The sequence below is a fragment of the Thunnus maccoyii genome, chromosome 15 (assembly GCF_910596095.1).
Source record: "Thunnus maccoyii chromosome 15, fThuMac1.1, whole genome shotgun sequence".
Taxonomy (NCBI): Eukaryota; Metazoa; Chordata; class Actinopteri; order Scombriformes; family Scombridae; genus Thunnus; species Thunnus maccoyii.
The window spans coordinates 2381717-2397813 of NC_056547.1; the positions used below are offsets into that span (position 1 = coordinate 2381717).

Consider the following 16097-nt stretch of genomic DNA (forward strand, 5'->3'; position numbering starts at 1 on the left):
CTGCTGCATCTTCAGCCTGAACTCCACTGATGGTCAGAGTGAAGTCAGAGTTTGATCCACTGCCTGAAAAACGATCTGGAATCCCTGACATTCGCTCATTAGTGTAGCGAATGAGGAGTTTAGGAGTTTCTCCATCTCTCTGTTGGTACCAGGCTAAACAGTTTGAATTATAAATATTCTGACTGGTCCTACAGCGGATGGTTGTGGATCCTCCCAGAGCAGATCTCACTGCTGCAGGCTGAGTCACTGTGACCTGGCCTCTGGACTCTGAGGATACAGATACAAAAACATAAAGCAGCGTCATGGTTTTGATGGTTTTGATGGTTTTGATGGTTTTGTCGGCTTCATTTCAGAGGGACAGATGTTCATAGAGGAGAGGAGTTTGATTCTCTGGACTTTACCTGTGAAGCAGCAGCAGAGGAGAGTCCAGATGAGGACGGAGATCAAAGTCATGTTTTTGATGAGGAGAATTTCTGTGGCTTCTGTTGTGATGAAGGACAGCTGTCAGTCATCCAGTGTTCAACTCTCAGGACTATAAACTCTCCCAGAGCACTGGAGCATGGTGCTGCTGATGCAAAGTGGCTCTATGGAAATGCTCTGACTGAGGTTTTAACAAAATGCGTCAGTGTTCATGTTTATGCTGATTTCTATCAGTTAATTCACGTCTACAAATGTCTACTATCTTATTTAGAACTGTAAAGGCTGTCAGTTTCACAAATTTAACATCATATACGAAACATAATTATTAAGTTTGGAAATTTGTGGGGTTTAGCTTTAGTGAGTTTCCGTATAAACCAGCTGTGTTTTACAAATACATAACGGTTTTAATGAGTTTCTTGACTTCATAACCAGAGAGCCTGCCTTTAAAACACCTCTCTTATTACACTTACTGTCCCTCAGGTTTCTTCATCTACACATTTTAAAGCTGCTGATCACACTGATATCATCATATATTGTTTTATATCACAACATTCCTTAGATACAAACATAATGGAATCACTGGTTAATTCACTGACAGACTTCATTCACGTCAGTGTTGCTCTGAGCTCAGTTTGGTCTCACAGAAAGTCACAGTACAAACCTGCTGCTACATGATAAACAGTATATGTAAGGTCTGACCATACAATTCCTTCCTCTGTAGTAACTACGTTCTATCTCTTTACCTCATTATGGTATAATTAAAGATATAATGTATATATTATCACATTACTGTAAGTTTGCCTGTTATGAGCTGCTGCAGTGCTGGACCAACATGGCCGCTAGGAACTATTTTTCAAAAGTATAGATCCATTTCTCGACTTGTTCTTATTCAAATTTAGACAATGAAGTAGACGACATAATGCATAATGAATCTCTGGAGTGTGGGTGAAGCTTACCTGCCAAACATACATGCATAAAAAATGATTGTCATAACTACCATGAGCAAAGGGCAAAAACATTTGATTTTATTCCTCTCATCCATATACATATGTACTGATTCATACAAGGAAGTTACACCAAAACCCATTTGTTCAGACAGGCATTTGGGTAGTATGTGCCATTTTATCTTAATTTGTCCATTTTATCTGCTCTCCTTGAATATTTTATCTGGTGTCTTTGCTTTTTATTTATTCAGATTTTATTTTATTTTATTTTATTTCTTTGACTGTGAAGCACTTTGTAACTGGTATTTGTGAAAGGTGCTATATAAATAAACTTTGCTTGCTTGCCGTAAGTTCTGGGAAGTTATACAGTAAATTTTTGGAAGTTACACTCTAAATCCCCAATTGTTACTCCCTTGTTTCTCGTTGTTTTGTTTTCTTCCGCTGTAACAACATTTAAGTACCAGTAAGAACTGGGAAGTATTTTAGATGTACGGATTCATACAAGGAAGTTACACTGTAAATTCTGGGAAATTACACTGTAAAACGCAGGCTGTATTATAAAGTTGTACCAAAAATCTTGAGGGCGGATGAAAGAATCTAGCTCAGGGCAGTTTGCACTTCATTTAATTTTAATAGATAAAGAGTATCTGGAGCAAATTCTGCCAAGTTTACTATGTACTTTAGTTTACTAGATTGAAATGAGAGAAGACGTGAGGTAGTTTGGAAGCTTTTACAGTTGACTTTTATGAGTGAACATCATGAGATGATTATTCTATCTTGTCAGTTATGAAGTTCATCCAACTTTTTTATACAGAGAACGATGATGAGTGTGAGATGTGTCATAACATAATGTGATGAAGAGGATTTAACAGCTGAGGTGATAATGGGGCAGCATGAAAGAACAGAGTGTCTCTGTTTGATAGATTTTACATTTTTGAGTCAAGATGAATCTTGAATGATTAAATATTTGTTTGACTCAGTAAGAGGTTGTTGAGGTGGGAGGTGGACTGTTTGACCTTCAGGAGGAAAACTGATAGAGACACTATGAACATCATAAATCATCTGTGTGTGTGTGTGTGTGTGTGTGTGTGTGTGTGTGTGTGTGTTCAGTGAACTGTATCAGTCTCTGCAGTAGCTTCCAGCTGCAGCAGTCAGTTCAGTTTCTGTTCAGTCTGACTGAGGGAGGTTTTTGTACGACGCTTTTTCACTGTGTGAACACATCCTGACTGTTGATAGAGTGATAACTCTGACAGTAATAAACTCCTGAATCTTCAGCCTGAACTCCACTGATGGTCAGAGTGAAGTCAGTTTTTGATCCACTGCCTGAAAAACGATCTGGCGTCCCTGATGCTCGAGTGGTAGCATCGTAAATGAGAAGTTTAGGAGCTTCTCCATCTTTCTGTTGGTACCAGGCTAAACAGGGGTCGGAATAAGAACTGCCACAATATCCAGTAACCTCACGACTGGTCCTACAGTTGATGGTTGTGGATCCTCCCAGAGCAGATGTCACTGCTGCAGACTGAGTCACTGTGACCTGGCCTCTGGACTCTGAGGATACAGAGACAAAAACATAAAGCAGCGTCATGGTTTTGATGGTTTTGATGGTTTTGTCAGCTTCATTTCAGAGGGACGGATGTTCATAGACGAGAGGAGTTTGATTCTCTGGACTTTACCTGTGAAGCAGCAGCAGAGGAGAGTCCAGATGAGGACGGAGATCAAAGTCATGTTTTTGATGAGGAAGATATCTGTGGCTTCTGTTGTGATGAAGGACAGCTGTCAGTCATCCAGTGTTCAAGTCTCAGGACTATAAACTCTCCCAGAGCACTGGAGCATGGTGCTGCTGATGCAAAGTGGCTCTCTATGGAAATGCTCTGACTGACTCCAACAGGGACTTAGATTACTCTGATGATGCTGCTTAATCAACGGATCAATCAATTTGCCAAAGTATTGATTAATTATTAAAGTGTACAGCTGCTTATTTGAAGACAATATAATTCCGTTCTCAGAGTCTGAATGACAGAAAATATTCTTGATTAATTTAACGTAGTGATTATATAATTTCATCTGAAGAAATCTACCAGACATTTATTTAGTGAGTGTTTTATCTGGAAACATTTCATGTGTTTAACTCAATCTTCCTCTCAGAGCAATGAATTTAATGACATGTCACATCCTCATTATAACCAGTGAATACCATAATATCACTGTAGCTGATTTAACCTCGTGTTGTATTAATAGGATTAATTTTGTAAGTTGGAAAAAGTATTTTAGTGCTTAAAATATTTGTCATTAGTGAAGTCTGTCTGTTTTCATAGTTCAGTAGTGATGCCTGTGTAAATGAGGAGATTAAACACAAACTGTCACTTTAACGTTTTGGCTTCAATTTAAAAATATGGATGCTCAAATAAAAGTATTTCTGCCTTTCTGTAATGCATAATATTTACTTCTTTAGCACTGATGTTTAAGTTTTTGAGTAAATTAAAGTAGTTGAAGAGTTGTTTGCTTGGAACCTTTTATCTTTAGTACTGAAACCTGTCTGTTGCCATGGTTCATCAGTGATGCCTGTCTGTTGCCATGGTTACTGAGCTCAAAGAGGGAAGTGAAACACTGAAGACCAGTTTTATCCAGTCTGAGGAAGACCAACAGAACCAGCAGCCTCCTCTGCTGCAACCAACAGGGTGGAGTTTATTTTCTCTTTGCATGAACTTTCTTCATGTTGTCTCTCTGTCTCCTCCTCCAGTGGGTCGAGTCACCCCCACCCTGACGGTGCTGCCCCCCTCCAGCGAGGAGCTGCAGCAGGGGGAGGCCACGCTCGTGTGTCTGGCCAACAAGGGCTACCCCTCAGACTGGAGTCTGGCCTGGAAGGTGGACGGCAGCAGCAGCAGCTTGGAGCAGAGCAGGAGCCCCGGGGTGCTGCAGAATGATGGCCGCTACAGCTGGAGCAGCACCCTGAGGCTCCCTGCAGACCAGTGGAGGAAGGTGGGCTCTGTGACCTGTGAGGCCACCCAGGGCTCCCAGACTCCAGTCTCAGAGACACTGAGGAGAGACCAGTGTTCCCAGTCCTGACCTGACTCACTGCTACTGCTTTTACTCTGCTACTGCTCTCACTCTGATCTCTGCAACTATCTCTCTCTTTTATTTCACATGTTTCAGTAACAATATTTACTTGCTTGTTGTAATGTTTCAATATAATTTCAGTATTTTCAGACAATAAAGATCTGTTCATCAAATCACTTGTTTTCATCTTTATTATTATAAATGTGTCTTAATTATTTTCTCTTAATGGTAACAGTAATGATATTAAATCCTGATGAAAACTGAGTTATAAATGTTTCAACTGCTCTATGAAGACTTCAGAAGGAAAATGTAAGATCACATAATGTATTGATTCATATATTGTATATTAGGAAAGTATTTACACTCAAACAACACTCTTAGATATTATGTGATTAATCCTACACAGTAATGGTGGTAGTAAGTCCATAATTGTTTTCATGTTTTACAGCAATATCATCATAATTATGGAAAATGCTTTGCTGGAGTCACTTCAGATTTGTCTGTAATAATTATTTATTGATTAATTTTAATGAAAAGTCCTCCAATCATCTTATGTTACTGAAGTGTTTCAGTGCAAAGAGTCTAATATTTTTATTTTTCAGATGTATTAAAAGCATATACATAATCTTTTAAACAAATTTACAAAACCCTCAGAAATATGTTCTAATTCTGAAATAAAAGGCAAAATATCATCAGCATAAAGAGATATAAAATGAGTGTGATCTGACATTTTAACCCTGGACATTTTTACAAACTGCTTCTGCTGAAGAGCTGAAACACAAAGACAAATGAAAGAGATGAAAAATGGAAAGAATTCAAGTATTAATTAATTCCAAAATCAATTAAATGTTTTTTGGTTTATATTATTAATACTTGCTGCTGGAATAAAAACACACAAAATGACAAATATATGTCACATGACATGATTAGTAATTTTACAACACAAATGATAGTAGATTTTATCATGATAACATTTTGTAATTTATTTGTAGAAAATTGTATGTTTGAGTATTGATGAAAAATAGTAAGAGATGAAATAAATAAATAATAATAGTTTTAGTGTTCATGTGTTGTAGTCAGTAGATTAAACTGTAGATTAAAATTTGAAGAATTGAAATCATACTTCAACAGACATTAGATTTGATGTTCAGCCAAATGTTTCATATTCTGTATTAATGAAAGCATTCAAAATAAATCTTTTTTTGTTGTTAAATACAGAATATTTAGTGTTAAAATGTTCAAATTAAATTATTAAAACCTCTGTTGTTTTTGTTTGAGTGCAGCTGTTGAGTCAGATCAGTTCCTCTTCAGCTGAGGGAGGTTTTTGTACGACGTTGTATCACTGTGTGAACGAGCTGCTGTAACCACTCTGCTGACAGTAATAAACTCCTGAATCTTCAGCCTGAACTCCACTGATGGTCAGAGTGAAGTCAGTCCCAGATCCACTTCCACTAAAACGATCTGAAACTCCAGGCTGAAGGTTTGTAGCTTGATAAATCAGGAGTTTAGGAGCTTCTCCAGATTTCTGAAGGTACCAGTTGAGGAAGCTACTAACACTTGAACTGGTTTTACATCTGATGGAGACAGTCTGTCCTGGAACAACAGACTGAGATCCAGGAGACTGAGTCAGGATGATTTCTCCTGATGAACCTGGAAAACATGAAAAAGAGGAGAAGGGTTATTGAGACAAATCCAGCTTGGAGAAAGATGATCAACATGAAAACAGAAGAGTATCATTTCTTTAACATGGAGAATAGATGGAAGAAGGTAAATGCTGCTTGTTTCAGTGTTTCTCCATCACAGCAGAACATCATTGTGCTGAACCTGGTTGCATCCTGAAGCAAAGTTTTCACTAGAGAGTCTCACCCTGAACAAGGAGCCCCAGGGTGGCCAGCAGTAGAGTCAGTGACATCATCATTGTGCTGCCGGCGGCGTGTCAGTGGCTCTGAAAGGTCTGGACAGCCACTGATCAACACTGGCCTCTTAACAGCTGGGAGCAGAGAGGCAGGACAGATATGCAAACACACAGAGTCAGTGAACTGTAGCTGTCCTCAACATATCATGCTGTTTCCTCCTCACTGCTGGGAGAACTCAACATTTACATCATCCATAACATAAAGGAGTGAAAATCTGAGGGAGAGAATTTCATTTGATTTCCATCAAGCAGTTAGAAAGACTGATGTGGATTCTGTAATTTTGAGGCTTATTATAGAAAAAATGTTTTCAGTTCATCATTTTGTCTATTGTGCATATTGTTTTTTCCAAAGCACAAAATGTGAAATGACTCGTGTGAAAGTCCTCAAAATCACCACATAGATACATAAAAAGTTTATAGATAAATTTAGGAGTTTTCCTCATTAAAATCTACGAATACACTCAACATTATTATTATTGGTTTTGATCTTAACAAACCTTGAGCTGAATAATGCAACAATGTACAAAAATTAAAAACATAGAAGTCATATCAGCCCGACCCTCCCTCCATCCCTCCCATTCCCACCCACCCCGTCCAGCCTGGTCGCCAGAATAAAACGTTGGCAGTTTACGTTTCTGCAAACCACAGAAACACAACATCTACATTTCAACATGTGTAGCATATTAACATTTCAACAATACGTATCATCTCAACATTTCTAAAGTGACATAGTTCACATGTGATCTATATGAGCTGATCTTTCCTATTATTAGGAGGAGGAGGGGTCGGTGGATGGTTAGTAAGTTCCTTGGCAGCAAGTTGGAAATCAACAGAGAGCACGGTTCGAGACCACCTCAAAACCAATGTCCGCTTCCAGTTTCAACCAACAAAAGCAGGTGTTTTTAGTGAGACGTCAGGACATTTGCAGCCGTTTTTTTGGTGAGAAAACCGGCTTTTTTTTAGTGAGACATCGGCCGTTTTTATTTTATTTTTTATTTTTATTTTAACCCAAACCATGATCTTTCCCTAACCCTAACCAAGTGGTCTTTGTGCCTAAACCTAACCAGACCTTAACCACAGCGTTGTCACACCATAAAACATCATTATTCAACGGGTAGAAATGTTAATATGCTACGTTTGTAAAAATGTTGACATGATACGTATTACGCGTGTTGTAACGTATATATTCAACGTTTCTGTGGTTTGCAGAAACGTTCAATGCCAACGTTTTCTTCTGGCGATTGGGTTGCCCCTTCAGGTCCAACTCCTAATTACTTCAGGATATGTACCTATACAAAGAGAGAGGGATAAGTTACAACAGTTCAGACTATTAAGAAGAAACAAAAAAACAGTATAGTTGCAGAGAGGGAATAGATGACAGCTCTTGTGTATCAGTTTAGTTAAAAGAGTGGGATAGAGCAATAAACAAATAAATAAAATATAAATTAAAAAAGGAAACAAAAAAACTGACTCACAGATGACAGTTGGATTCAATACTTATGTTGAATGTTAGAAAACCTCCCCCAAATCTTTTTAAACTCTCCAGGCTTTCCCTTCAAGTTATACATTATTTTTTCATTTGGTAGACACGATGCTAATTCATCAGTCCATCTAGCAGATGTAGGTGGATGTTCATCTTTCCATTGCATAGCTTTACATTTGTTGGCTATGATGAGGGCAATTCTAATAAATTTGAGGTTGTTTTTATTGACTTTTATCATGGAGGTATCACCCAATAGAATTATTCTTGGTTCTGTGGAGATGGTTGTTCCTATGATGTCACTTAGCTCATTAACTATATAGATCCAGAATGTATTTAGACATGGGCAGGACCAGAACATATGTATCAGTGTTCCTGTTCCAGTTTTACATCTTGGGCAGAACTCAGAATACTGAGGTTTTATTCTGTGCAACCTGTCAGGGGTGTAGTATATTCTATGAATGAGACTGTATTGTATAATTTTATGTCTACTGTTAAAAGAGAAATACTGACTACCAATACACAGTGATTCCCATTCCGCTTCTTCAAAATTACACTCAAGGTCTTCTTCCCATTTGCGTTTCACTCCTAACAATTCCCACCCTATGATTTGATATATTCCTGAGTAAGTATAGGATATAAACCCTCTTACTCCTGAATACACTTTTAAGAGAGCCAGTCTGAATGTGGGATGGAGCTGGTGAAGCAAATAAGAAACTGATTCTAGGACAGACATGAAGACATCTATCAAGTCAGACGACAGGAAAAATGATTCCAACATTCATATTGATCTGTGATATCTTTGACATCAGGGAAATACTGGAGTTGTGACTACTTTATCTCAGTTTATTGAAATGTGGATTCCAAAGGATGTAGGAAGGACGATGACAGGAAGCTTGTAGACAGATTGTGGGATTGACTGGTGTAATGCTGTAGTGATGTGCTGCTGAATAATAAAGGTTGTTTTACACCTCTCTGTCTGAGCGTGTATATTTACACCAGCAGATGTTTGTGCTTCATCTGTTGGAGCTCAGAGGATCATAATGTAAGTTATCTGCAACTTTTCAAACAATTATCTTCATGTAGCTGCGATTCACAAACTGTAGACACCACGAGAGCTTTGATCAGTCTGCAGCTGCTTCCACATGTTCAGTGTTCTCACTGAATATCTGCTCTTCCAGTGGATCTTTTTCTCTTCATTCATGCTGCAACAATTATATTATCCTCATCTAACAGATCCACTACTGCCAGTCCAAACTTTCTCTTCAGCAGCGTTGTTACTGCTCTGTATAACAAAGTGAATATGAGAGAAAGTGAACACAGCTAGAACAGGTAACAGGTAGAGTCTACACAGAACTGTCAATCACCTGCTGAGCTGTGGAGACACCTTGATACAGAAGATTATTTCAAGCTTTAAGGAATCTGATGTTCTCAATGTATAACTTCATATCACATTTCATATGTTTTAATAACGGAACAAAATACCTGTTTTGCCTCTTTTTTCATTTACTTCAATGTAACTAATTTGTTTCCTTCAGTTTCTATCAGGTCATCAGTACAAAGTTGTTACTGTGTTTGTAGACCTGTGAGACCAATCATGAAAAATATTGTGATTATTATCCGAGATAGATTCATATTTGTTATTACAGACATATGAATCAATTGTCTAATGGTTTAATCTGAAAATGTGTGTGTGTGTGTGTGTGTGTGTGTGTGTGTGTGTGTGTGTGTGTGTGTGTTCAGTGAACTGTATCAGTCTCTGCAGTAGCTTCCAGCTGCAGCAGTCAGTTCAGTTTCTGTTCAGTCTGACTGAGGGAGGTTTTTGTATGACGCTTTTTCACTGTGTGAACACATACTGACTGTTGATGTAGTGATAACTCTGACAGTAATAAACTCCTAAATCTTCAGCCTGAACTCCACTGATGGTCAGAGTGAAGTCAACTCCATTCCCTGCTCCACTTCCACTGAATCTGGAGGAGATTCCTGTAACTCTGTCTGATGTTCCATAGATCAGAAGTTTAGGAGCTTCTCCAGTTTTCTGATGGTACCAGGACAGCCAGTATTGTGAACCAGTCCAGTGAGCAACTTTTCTATTAGCCTTACAGTCAATAGAGACGGTTTGACCAAGCTGCAGTGATTTGGCTGCTGGTTGAGTCAAGACAACATTTTGTCCAACAGACCCTGAGGAGAGAGAAGAAACACTGGACATGAGATGGTGAAACTCAGCTACACTCCACATGACAGAAAAATGATTTTCCTCACCCTGAGTGAAGCAGAGGAGAGTCCAGACTGAGTCACTGTGACCTGGCCTCTGGACTCTGAGGATACAGAGACAAAAACATAAAGCAGCGTCATGGTTTTGATGGTTTTGATGGTTTTGTCGGCTTCATTTCAGAGGGACGGATGTTCATAGAGGAGAGGAGTTTGATTCTCTGGACTTTACCTGTGAAGCAGCAGCAGAGGAGAGTCCAGATGAGGACGGAGATCAAAGTCATGTTTTTGATGAGGAGGATTTCTGTGGCTTCTGTTGTGATGAAGGACAGCTGTCAGTCATCCAGTGTTCAACTCTCAGGACTATAAACTCTCCCAGAGCACTGGAGCATGGTGCTGCTGATGCAAAGTGGCTCTCTATGGAAATGCTCTGACTGATTAACATAATCATCACATTCTCAAGTGATATTTTTCTTTGCTTGCAATAATGCTGATATTCTCTTTATGTTAAATTATTTAAAACATAGTCATCTAATCATATGTGTCCAAGGCAACATATAATTTTAAGAATGACTGCTTTCACATGTTACTGTGTTCAATGAATCTACAGACACTGAGTTTGTCTCTGGGTATATTCACAGGGATTTTATCTTTTTTTTTTGTCACCATTTTACACATAAATGATGATTTTTTTTAAAGCCTGTCAAAGTAAAGGATGAAAGGAGAACATTTTAACAGAAGTATTGAGTCTGTTCTACATGGTGTCTTTCACATCTGTCCAGCTGTGTACTACTACAGGAGACATGGATTACTCTGATGATGCTGTTTGATCAATGGATCAATCAACTTTCAGAGTATTGGTATGGATGTGTTTACATTCATTTTGATGTGGTTTGGGCTTTTTTAGGATGTAATTTCTTCCATCTAAATATATTACCACAAAATACATCACACCAATTAAATTTAAAATGGATATGGATCAATCAAGTTATGAGGTTAATGTACAGAATGTTTTTATGGTTTCAGCTTCCTCTCACTGAAAGAAAGTTATTTTACAATGTTTCATATTTATTTCAATATATTTCTACAGAAATGAAAATCAAATTCACTTAACAGTAAAATATAGAAAATATAATGACACTCAGTTGATGTCAGAGAGCCATGTCTCTGTACAGTGAGAGGTTTTTGGTGGAGGAACCAGACTGGATGTTGGACATATGTTTCTCTGCAAATATTACGTATAATTTTCCATGTAATACATAAATGTGTTTTTGTGTGTTTAAATAACCTTTGCCTTGACTTATATGAAAGATCTTGTTTTAATTTTAACACTTTGGTGATTTAGTTTAACTCAGACCACCTTCAATGAACTGGTCTTTACACAATATTGTCAAACTGAAATGTGAACAGCTTGAAATGAAGACAAGATAAAAGAAAAATAAATATAATTTAAAAATGATTACCAAATTTACTTTTACATTTTGCATTTAATGGTTAACTATTATTAAGTTAAATTGAAATTAATTTCAACAATGTACAATAAAAATAAAAATGTTTTCATATCTCTGATCCACTTACTGTAATTGGTTTCTTACTGTAAGATAATATTTAGTGTGATTGATATTTTTTGGTGGTGGGAGCGGTGATTATGAAAGTTTCTGATGCTGATTTGTGTCTTCATAATTTCTCTTAAGGAGACATATTTGAGATAGATCCAGTAGGAGGCTGAGGTCAAAGGTCATGAAAAAGACATTTCTTACCAGTCAGGTCAAGAAATGGGTTCATTATCATTTAAAGACATTGGATCAAACCGTAACAGGCTAAGAATGAATGATGAGAAGCTGTGATGAAGAACTTTGTTGATTTCCACAAAGACAATCATTGTCCAGAAACCGTTTTACTTAAAAGGTTTTTACATATTTTCATTTGTCTTAAAAACTACAATGTGCGACTTGTTTAATCCATTTAATGAAATGTGTGTGTGTGTGTGTGTGTGTGTGTGTGTGTGTGTTCAGTGAACTGTATCAGTCTCTGCAGTAGCTTCCAGCTGCAGCAGTCAGTTCAGTTTCTGTTCAGTCTGACTGAGGGAGGTTTTTGTACAACGCTTTTTCACTGTGTGAACACATACTGACTGTTGATAACATGGAAACTCTGACAGTAATAAACTCCTAAATCTTCAGCCTGAACTCCACTGATGGTCAGAGTGAAGTCAACTCCATTCCCTGCTCCACTTCCACTGAATCTGGAGGAGATTCCTGTAACGCTCTCTGATGTTGCATAGATCAGAAGTTTAGGAACTTCTCCAGTTTTCTGATGGTGCCAGGACAGATAGTATTGTGAACCAGTCCGGTGAGCAACTTGTCTATTGGCTTTACAATCAATAGAGACAGTTTGACCAAACTGCAGTGATTTGGCTGCTGGTTGAGTCAAGACAACATTTTATCCAACAGACCCTGAGGAGAGAGAAGAAACACTGGACATGAGATGGTGAAACTCAGCTACACTCCAAATGATTTCCACATGACAGAAAAATGATTTTCCTCACCCTGAGTGAAGCAGAGGAGAGTCCAGATGAGGACGGAGATCAAAGTCATGTTTTTGATGAGGAGGATTTCTGTGGCTTCTGTTGTGATGAAGGACAGCTGTCAGTCATCCAGTGTTCAACTCTCAGGACTATAAACTCTCCCAGAGCACTGGAGCATGGTGCTGCTGATGCAAAGTGGCTCTCTATGGAAATGCTCTGACTGACTCCAACAGGGACTTGGATTACTCTGATGATGCTGTTTCATCAATGGATCAATCAGTTTACCAGAATATTGATTAACTATGTGTCAGTGATCATTTTCTGTGTTTCATTTATATTCTGTGAACAGATTGTCTTCAGAAATGTCTGTTTTGATTCATTTTACATCTAAAACACTCAGTTTTAATTCAAGACATAATTTAAAATACAGTAAACATGAAACAAAATTATTAATTTTAGAATAAGAATATAAATTATTGGCCTACTGTTATATATTTTCATATCATCCAGCTGTGTTTCACAGATTGAGACTGTTTTTGTAGAGTTTGTTGTGTTCAAAGTCAGAGAGCCGTGTCTCTCTACAGTGAGAGGTTTTTGTACGACGACTCAGTCAGTTTGTATCACTGTGGTACACGTTCGGTGGAGGAACCAGACTGGATGTTGGAAGTAAGTTAAACTTTTAAAGTATTTTATTAAATCCTGAGTGATATTTAGTTTTTTGCACATATGTTTTCTCTAGAAATTGAAATTTCTGATTTTACATCTTCACTTCTAATTTTTGACCAACAATTGTCCACCAGCAACAAAAATAAGAGTTTTGTTTGTTTTTGAAGTTTAAATGATGAATCAATATATTTTAAGTGTTTGGTCCACAGTAGAAATCATGTAATGTTTTAGATTCAGGCTGAAATTTGAGGACTTGTAGTTTTAGTTTAATGAGACAAAGTCAGAGAGCCGTGTCTCTCTACAGTGAGAGGTTTTTGTACGACGACTCAGTCAGTTTGTATCACTGTGGTGGACTTTTGGTGGAGGAACCAGACTGGATGTTGGAAGTAAGTTTCTGTTCAAATATTAAATATCAAATCATCAGTTAAGTTTATAATTTCTGTGTCTGAACATTTGTAGTAGATATAAGTTTCCACTGAGCTGATCTAAAACACTTTAAAGTCTCAATTTTATTGTTCATTTCTCCTCTTTAACCTTGAAGTTGAACTCAAAGCAGCTTTACTGAACTTTTCTTTACATGTTCCAGTTAGTTTGTTAAATGTGAACAGCAGAAAGATTAAAGAACAACAATCCTACTTTAAACATGTTTTTAAATTTTAATCTTTAAATCTCCAATTTGAGTGAATGTTGAGTTAAATTTATTCTGAACAGTGTGGGTGATGATAGAAAAATGCTGCACATCTCTCATCATTTAAAATGACAGAAATTGTCTTTTAACCTCAGTTTGAAATATTTCTTTGTTCTTAACGATATTTGTTTCTTTAATATGTCTCAACATGTTGTGTATATTACGGCTGTCTGTTAGTTTTTTCTCATAATGTCCTTTAACACTGAATCTGATTAATTTTTGCTCATTTGATAGTTTTGTCAGTAAAGTTGTTGGTATAAATTCTAAAATTAAATCAAGGATGTCTAAGATGTATTTACAAACTTTATATCTTTATTTTCAGTAACTAGTGTAAAATAAAATGCAGTAAAGAGTCATATGAGGACTCTTTCTGTGCTGATCTGCATGAGAGGTTTCTTAAAGGGAAGTGAAACAATGTGTGAGTGAGTGACTGGTGGAGCAGAAAAAACATCTGACAGAAACTCCTTAAAGGGGAAAATCCACTCTCACACAGTAAAGGTGTCCAAGTGTCTAGTGTTCGATTGACAGCTGTGTGGTCCCTGTCCTCTAATGTGATTGGTGTCTCCTAGGTGATGTCCGTCCCACCCTGACGGTGCTGCCCCCCTCCAGCGAGGAGCTGCAGCAAGGGAAGGCCACGCTCATGTGTCTGGCCAACGATGGCTTCCCCTCAGACTGGAGTCTGGCCTGGAAGGTGGACGGCAGCAGCAGCAGCTTGGAGCAGAGCAGGAGCCCCGGGGTGCTGCAGAAGGACGGCCGCTACAGCTGGAGCAGCACCCTGAGGCTCCCTGCAGACCAGTGGAGGAAGGTGGTCTCTGTGACCTGTGAGGCCACCCAGGGCTCCCAGACTCCAGTCTCAGAGACACTGAGGAGAGACCAGTGTTCCTAGTCCTGACCTGACTCACTGCTACTGCTTTTACTCTGCTACTGCTCTCACTCTGATCTCTGCAACTATCTCTCTCTTTTATTTCAAATGTTTCAGTAACAATATTTACTTGCTTGTTGTAATGTTTCAGTATAATTTCAGTATTTCCAGACAATAAAGATCTGTTCATCAAATCACTTGTTTTCATCTTTATTATTATAAAAGTGTCTTAATTTTTTTTCTCTTAATGGTAACAGTAATGATATTAAATCCTGATAAAAACTGAGTTATAAATGTTTCAACTGCTCTATGAAGACTTCAGAAGGGAAACGTAAGATCACATAATGTATTGATTCATATACTGTATATTAGGAAAGTATTTACACTCAAACAACACTCTTAGATATTATGTGATTAATGCTACACAGTCATGGTGGCAGTAAGTCCATAATTTGTTGTCACAGTTTACATTAAAGTCATAATAGTTGTAGAAAATGCTTTGCTGGAGTCACTTCAGATTTGTCTGTAATAATTAGTAATTGAGTAATTTTAATGAAAAGTCCTCCAATCATCTTATGTTACTGAAGTGTGTCAGTGCAAAGAGTCTAATATTTTTATTTTTTCAAATGTATTAAAAGAATATACATAATCTTTTAAACAAATTCACAAAACCCTCAGAAATATGTTCTAATTCTGAAATAAAAAGCAAAATATCATCAGCATAAAGAGATATAAAATGAGTGTGATCTGACATTTTAACTCTGGACATTTTTACAAACTGCTTCTGCTGAAGAGCTGAAACACAAAGACAAATGAAAGAGATGAAAAAGGGAAAGAATTCAAGTATTAATTAATTACATAATCAATTAAATGTTTTTTGGTTTATATTATACATACTTTCTGCTGGAATAAAAACATGCAAAATGACAAATATATGTCACATGACATGATTAGTAATTTTACAACATAAATGATAGTAGATTTTATCATGATAACATTTTGTAATTTATTTCTAAAAAATTGTATGTTTGAGTATCTATGGAAAATAGTAAGAGATGAAATAAATAAATAATAATAATTTTAGTGTTCATGTGTTGTAGTCAGTAGATTAAACTTATTAAAGAATTGAAATCATACTTCAACAGAGGTTAGATTTGATGTTCAGCCAAATGTTTCATATTCTGTATTAATGAAAGTATTTGAATCTCTTTTTTTGTTGTTAAATACAGAATATTTAGTGTTAAAATGTTTAAATTAAATTATTAAAACCTCTGTTGTTTTTGTTTGAGTGCAGCTGTTGAGTCAGATCAGCTCCTCTTCTGCTGAGGGA

The 16097-nt window shown here is 37.2% G+C and overlaps 2 gene segments (V, D, J or C); one reads left to right on the forward strand and one right to left on the reverse strand.

The window, feature by feature from the left end:
• The window catches only part of LOC121913208, an 899212-nt gene that overhangs the window by 783665 nt on the left and 99450 nt on the right, over positions 1-16097 (forward strand).
• Positions 5761-6339, reverse strand: LOC121913238. The segment is given in 2 exon segments: positions 5761-6071; positions 6288-6339. Coding segments are annotated over 2 exon segments (363 nt in total).